This window comes from Vespa velutina, chromosome 9 (assembly GCF_912470025.1).
Source record: "Vespa velutina chromosome 9, iVesVel2.1, whole genome shotgun sequence".
NCBI classification, from domain to species: domain Eukaryota; kingdom Metazoa; phylum Arthropoda; class Insecta; order Hymenoptera; family Vespidae; genus Vespa; species Vespa velutina.
Genome location: NC_062196.1, coordinates 5,246,757 through 5,254,256, shown reverse-complemented (window position 1 = coordinate 5,254,256; position 7,500 = coordinate 5,246,757). Strand labels below are relative to the sequence as shown.

The following is a 7,500-nucleotide window of genomic DNA, read 5'->3' as shown; positions in this document are numbered from 1 at the left end:
GTTGTTGTTGTTGTTGTTGTTGTTGTTGTTGTTGGTGTTGTTGTTGTTTTTGTTGCTGTTGCTGCTGCTGCGACGGTTGCTGCTGCTTCTGCTGCTGCTTATGCTGCTGCTTTTGCTGCTGCTGCTGCTGCTGCTTCTGCTGCTGTTGTTGATGCTGATGTTGATGTTGATGATTGTGTTGGTGATGGTGATAGTGTCGATGTTTAGGACGCGAACGATGTGTTCTTTCGTGGGAATAATGGTGGGGATGGCCGCGAACCACATCCCTTGATCCGAGCGCTTCCTCGTCGAGATTTACTCGCCCTCCGCTTCGTCCCGGAACAGGTACGTGGACCAGTACGCCAGGTTGAAGATAGCGAATACGATGGGGAAGAAAATTCGTGAGATGACGTCGATGCGCTTGGACCTCGTCGGGAACTTGGACAGCCACGACCTGCAGCAGTTTTTTTTTCGCGGTTGCATATGTATTTCGCACTGCTGCATCTTATCCATCGACATGGTATCCTCCGGGTGTTGGACCAGAGGCTTCTGAAAGAATTCGGTCGGTATTGAACCGTTAGTCGACTGAGCTAAGGTCCGTCCCCCTTTTTTTCTTTTTTTTTTTTTTCTTTTTTGATTTTCTCCCTTCCTTTCCTGGCCGTCGAGCAGGCGTTTCCCTTTCCTTTATTTGACAGCTATCCCTTGATATCTTTTCCGTTTCTCCTGTCAATTCCCGCTCGACTGCCAGGGTCAATTTTGCCAGGACCATATAGCCTTTCTTTTCCTCGTCTACTATGTCTCGGTTGGATCATTTGAATGGATTGTCGATTGAAATAGATGCGGGCGGTGATAATGAATTAATCATTCATACTGGCCATTAACAATGAAAAATTGTTAATATCCACTAAGAATAAAGTGCAAACCTTCATCCATATTTGAACCTTATCTTCGTGTTAACGCATTTGCGATTTTGAAAGTTTTATAATTGAAACAAGATGAATGGATATGCGATAAATGCTTTAAACGACGTTAATTTATTTGTTATCAATTTTAAAAAATTCTTGATTACAAAATGATCTCTTTCTAACGTTAAAATGAACGAGTAATTAACGAAAACGTGATAAAAAACGGATAAAACTTTGCTCTATGCTCCAAACGATACATACAAAATGTAATCGGATCGAAAGTTCAATTCTCAATTTTCAATTATTTCTATATATATATTTTTTTTAACGAAAGATCGATGTTTATAAAAAAAAAAAGAATAAAAAAAAAAGAAAAAGGAAAAAATTCGCAGCCGGTAATTTTAGATTAGAGCGAGATCGCTATTCGAAAGGTCGCTTACGTAAAATTTTCAAACGTCCGTAATATAGAGAGTCCCAAAGGATTTTGCCATTTAATTTGAATGAAATGACGTATAGGAATAGGTTATCATGGCTTTTCTCAGCTATAGATATCGGGCGCAATTGAATCGAATGCATTAAAAATTGAATTGTCTATTCGATTATTGAAGCAATGACGTCGTTCTCATTCGATACGATTCTCTATCTTTATCGAAAGTGCGTTAACCATCGTTGATAGTTCATTTTTAAATAATGATTTGCAAGGATGGATACTGACCATAGCGAAATTCGCCGAACCGTCCGCGTCGAGGACCTCCGATGTTGGATCAACCGAGGAGGAGTGTTCCATCTCACTCGGTGAGAATTTTTTATTTATGTTATCACTGTGCATATCACTGCGCGACGCATAATTCACCAGGGCGAATTCGAGAAGCGCACCAAATACAAAGGTCAGGCATACCCCCGTCCAAACGTCGATGGCCTTTGTGTAAGAGACTGGTGGCAGTGAGGCATTTATTCCCGATGTCTGTGTGGCCATCGTCAATAGTGTTGTCACGCCTGAATAAACATATACAAAAATTATTATCCAATTTTAACCAATCCCGTTTCGATTTCTCGATGAGAGATACGTCACGTATCGAGAATCAATAACGAGATAACCAATTCTTGCCAATTATGTGTATAAAAGGATGAATCTTTGATTACGTTTGGGAATCTTTCACATTTCGAATTCGACATAGGGTGTACGTATGTGTTAGGAAATATTTAAAAGATATTCGTGAAAAATGATTATGGTTCTTTTTTTTTTTTTTTTTTTCCTTTAGATTGGTTCCAATAATTATTATATATCGTATAATAAAGGAAATACGATCGTCTATAGACTCTCGATGTATGACGTATTATCGATTCATACTATTGACCTAACGATACTCGAGCAGGTACGGCACTTTGATCCAGCCAAAAAGAGACCCAGGAGACAATGACGAGCATGCAGCAGGGGATGTAAATTTGGATGAGATAGTAGCTGAATTCTCTTTTGAAGAGCAGGTCTACTTTCAGGCAACTATACTCTCCTGAAAAGTCAATGAAAAATTCGATTTTGTTTATTTGTTCCCATTTTTTGTTCCTTCACTTTTCTTTTTTACCCTAACTTTTTATCCATTTTGTATATACGCAAATTATTTCCATAGACGTCACAAGCGTTTTATTCGTACGATATTACTCACCGGTATTGGTTCTACTGTTGCAATAATCGGTGAGAAATTTTTCAAGGGTGAACCTAGGCAGGTGTAAGTTCTTAACAACCTGGACGGGATCACCTTCTTTCCAAAGGAAGACCAAGTCGGTAGTCGTCCATCCGTCTAAAGTGAATGTTCACGAAAAAGAAAGAAAGAAAGAAAAAAAGAAAAAAAAAAAAAATACGAAAAAAGAAAGAAAAAGAAAAAACATTTCGTAAGCATTATTCGAATTGATTACGACTGATATAAATATCTACTACGACTAATTCATTTTTAATTTAAACTTACAACTGGCCATGCGTAGCGAGCAAACTTGTTTGTCCAGAGGATACAATTTCAAATTCATGGGGCACGAGAGTGTCAATGATATTCTGCGGGAAGTAAGGTGAAACTTTGACGATGGATTTATGTATCGTGTGAAATAATTAAGGGATGCGCCGCATCGTTAGAACGTTTATGGTTCATCGATGAACGAGAGAGATAATTGTTTTGTATTGTTTGGAATAATTTTATAGAGTAATAATAATAATAATAATAATACGTACCGTATACTGTAAAGAACCGAACCATTTGGAAAGATTCGTATATAAACGTTGGGCATAATAATATTATGAAAATGACCCTCCTTCTCATTTGAAAAGAATAAATCCGGCATCCATACGCGATTGGCTTCTGTTAATGTTAAATATCTCAGTCGACCTGAAACATATATGAAACTCGTTTTATATATTTTAAATATATCGTTTTATGTATGCATGCACACCTATGACATTATTATGATATCGTCGAAAATGGGAATTCTTCTCACAAAGGAGTACTTTTTATTAAATCATTAAAAGTAACATTAGGATTACGTACCTCCGAAGTCATTAAATTTAAGTCTCTCGTCTAACCATTGTTCCCGAAATGTTAATTGTACGGAGTATTCCTGTAGGCACATAATCGTATTTCAGAAACACAGAGTTCAACAAAGTTAATAACACGGGGTCGATGGGGACGCGATTATTGGGTTATACGGAGAGTATAACTACTAGCAAGAAAAATAAATAAATATATGGGACAAACGATAAGAGCACTTTTTTAATTAATGTTAAAATTTAATACATTTTTGCTTTCTTTTTTCTATTTTTTTTTTCCTCTTTTCTTTTCCTTTTTTCTTTTTTTTTTTTTTCTCTTTTCTTTTTTTCTCTTTTTTCTTTTTTCTTTTTTTTTTTTTTAATTAACGTTCGAAATGCACGGGATCAAAATGAAATTTTTGTGACAGAGAGCAATTAAAGTTAAAAGTTTGATGTACTCTTACGAAGATTTTCATGATTTAATTATCGCGATCGTCATTTACACATCGAATTTGTTGAATTTCAATTGCACTCTAAATCGATAAATTTCTAACGCAAATCGTTGTTGTTGTTGTTGTTGTTGTTGTTATTATTATTATTATTATTATTATTATTATTATTATTATTGATAGATTGAAATTTGGCATGACGTTAATTTCTAACTAAGTTATCCATGAATTTTTTTAGTCAATACTGAAGATAAGTAATATGGCAAAGTAATTAAAAAAAGAAAAAACAAAAAAGAAAACTAAACGAACAAACGAGATCTATTATAATTTATTGATTATTATCTTACGAATTGTACCTTTAAAATAGTTAATAAGTCTTTTGTTCAAAGTGAAATAAAAATTTTTGTAAATTTGAACATCTCTAACTAACAGCAACGATTTGACGATAATTCTATCAATCGACAAAATCGATCTATTTTTAGTAAAATCAAACATTTAACAGTAAATTCCGTTGACCTCGTTAACATCATTAACGAACTTGCCAGCATTATCGACCCGTGTTCATCGTTCGTAATTATCTTAATGATTTATAAATTTGTCAAGAATCAATCTCTGTTACGAAGAGCGCGAAACGGGGGAAACGTTAAGCAAACATTTTTTATGCAACTTTTTTTTTCTTTCTTTCTTTCTTTTTTTTTTTTTTTTATTATATTAATTACATTCAATCATTTCTATTGGATCAACGAAAATTCATTATTATTCTTTATCCTTACGAATCTTCCTTTCGTTAAGCCGATCATAAAAGAAAAAAACAAAAAAAAAAAAAAAAAAGAAAGAAAAAGAAGAAAAGAAAAATCGTCCATTTTATTTTATTTTATACTTCTTCTTCTGTCTCATATCGAATCGTCATGATGAAATGAAATAATGCAATGCCTCCAGTCGAGGTTTTTCTTTCTCGTTAACTCGGTCAACGTTCTCTTGAATGGTCACTTAATTTGACGCCGTTGAGAAGTCATTGGCGCCTTGCTTTTCTTTTTTCTTCATTTTTTCTTGTATTTCTTTTTTTTTTCCTTCTTTTACTTTTTTTTCTTTTTTCTTTTTTCTTTTTTTTTTTTCTTTTTTTTTCCTTTTATAATCCAACAGCATGTCGGACTTTTGCGTCCTGTGCAGGATCAATCCTCGATCGCAGCGATAATTGATACTGCACTTGGATGACTCGATGAAAAAATAAATGATTTTTATATTATGCATATATATATATATATATATATATATATATATATATATATGCATATAAACTTATATATAGTTATATATATACATTTTTTTTTTTATGTAAATTATTATCACATTATATATGTGTTTTTGAGAGAAGGAAATCACTGTACCTTTTTTTTAACGAAGTCCTTGGAACAACTCAATATGGTATTGCCTTATCATTATCTATGAACTCAGTCATTTTATCGAAAATCAAATTAATCTTCGTTCGACTTATCGAAGGAACAAATAGAAATGATAAATCGAACGTACGTAGCGATAGAAAATAATCCTGACTTTTTGTCGTTTAATTAATTCATTCGTGTATCATCATTAAATAGAGAAAGATATATAAAGTAATGCAAGATAACGCAAAGGATAGAAAATTTCTTTTGAGAATTCGTGATAACGTTTTCTTTTCTCTTTTGATCTCTAATCTAAACAAATATTAAAAAGAAATCAAATGATAGATAATAATTAAATCATTCTGGCGACGAATTGAGATCATTAAAAGATTCATATTGGAAAAAGAGAAAGGTGTTCAAAAAAAAAAGAAAAAAAAAAGAAAAAGAAAAGAAAAGAAAAAAAAGAAAAAAAGGAAAGGAAAAAAAAATCATTGGAATTAAAGAATTTCTTTTCATCCGATCAGTGTCGAAGGAAGTTTATAAAAAAAAAAAAAAAAAAGAGAAGAAGAAAAAAGAAAAATTTATTTTTTACGTCACTTCGTATAATAAACATACGGGTTGTTCGTAATAAATATATATACATATATATATATAAGAATTTGCATGTATATACATATGACATAAGTATCTATATGCACTCGTGAGTTGGCGAATCAGAATGTCCCAAAGGACATAACGTATGAAGACACGCAAAGAGCTCATCTAAATAGTTAGCTGATTAGAAAGTTAACTGAGCTAGCTTTCTCAGCTTTCATTGGAAATTGTGATCTCGCGTTGATTGTTCGCCAAAGGTACAGTGATTTTTCTTCTTCATTTCTTTTCTTTTCTGTATTCTGTTTTTTTTTTTTTTTTTTTTTTTTTTTTTTTTTTTTTTCTATGTATTCGCGTTTTCTTATTTGTACTCTTCTTTTTTTTTTGCTTTTTCTTTTTTTTTGTTCTTTCCCTTATTTTTATCTTTTTTTCTTCTTTTCTTTTTTTTTTTTCTTTTTTTTTTTTTCTTTTTTCTTTTTCTTCTTTATTTTGTTTACTCCATCCGAAGTACAACGAAAAAGTACGTACATACGTCGACTCCCCCGAGGAAGCGGAGAAGCGACAGAGTAGAAAAGTTCTCTAACATGGCGGGTGTTTAGTTTGGTAGAAATTTTCTCTTTTCTCTTTCTTTTTTTCTCCTTTTCTTTTCTTTTCTTTTTCTCTTTTTTTCTTTCTTTTTTCTATTTTAATATTTTTTAGTTTTTTCTTCCTTCTTTCATCCTACCATTCTCTCTTTCTTTTTTTTCCTTTTCAATTGTTTTTAGTCCTGATTTTTGGAAAAGAAAGAGGGACTAGTTTAGAAGAAGAAAAAAAAAAGAAGAAGAAAAAAGAGAAAAAAAAGGGAAGAGTAAAAAGAAAAAGAAAAGAAAAAAAGAAGGGGAAAAAAGAACGAGGAAAAGCATTCCAAGGCGATCAAATGCACGCATGACTGGGTTCGAACAATCATTTTTTTTCTTTAAGGATTGATTATTTTGTTCAAGTCGAGGATAGAGAACGAGGGATTGCCAAGGTGTATGAAGAGGCGAAGGCTAAGAAAGTTATACGTTACGTTGTGTTATGTTACCTTTCTTTTTTTTTTTTTTTTTCTTTTCTTTTTTTTTTTTTGCTTTTCTTTGGTCGGGCAAAAGATTTAGCTAGAGAAACGAATGAAACTATCGCATGCAGCAAAGAGAGAGATTTACAATCTGTGCCAGAGATATATATACAACCGTCTAAGATATAAAACTACTACTACCATTACTAGGCTTTTGTATCATACATATACATAAATATACACACATATATAATTACGTAATATGTCGTGCGATTAATTATAGCACGATATAGAGATCGTTAAACATAATGATTAGCTTGAACGATTAAAGCAACATTATATGTAAGTAAGGTATACATAATGTAGGAATACATTATATATGGAGTACATGTATATATGTATATACATATACGTATATTATTAATTATTGTTTATAAGCACTTAAAGAAAATAATTTCATGCATATTATTGGCTCACGGTTCACAGTTATAGATCCAGCTTCGGATGGACCGTCCATAGGCTGCGTTCCGTTCGTTCCCTATTTCAGAGGGGGGAAGGGAGAGAAGTGCTTCCACTTTTTTTTTTTTTTTTCTTTCTATGTTTTATGTTTTCTCTTTTGCCATCTCTCATTTCGATCTATAGAAACTAT

At 32.5% G+C, this 7,500-nt stretch overlaps 1 protein-coding gene across 1 annotated transcript in view; it reads right to left on the bottom strand.

Moving 5' to 3' along the window:
• The window catches only part of LOC124951810 (glutamate-gated chloride channel), a 90,342-nt gene that overhangs the window by 5,854 nt on the left and 76,988 nt on the right, over window positions 1-7,500 (bottom strand). The window contains 8 exon segments of the mRNA XM_047500718.1: window positions 1-313; window positions 316-528; window positions 1,600-1,880; window positions 2,243-2,395; window positions 2,549-2,683; window positions 2,849-2,931; window positions 3,106-3,259; window positions 3,419-3,488. The exon segment at window positions 1-313 is cut by the window's left edge and continues 5,854 nt beyond it. Coding sequence (XP_047356674.1) covers window positions 1-313; window positions 316-528; window positions 1,600-1,880; window positions 2,243-2,395; window positions 2,549-2,683; window positions 2,849-2,931; window positions 3,106-3,259; window positions 3,419-3,488 — 1,402 coding nt within the window.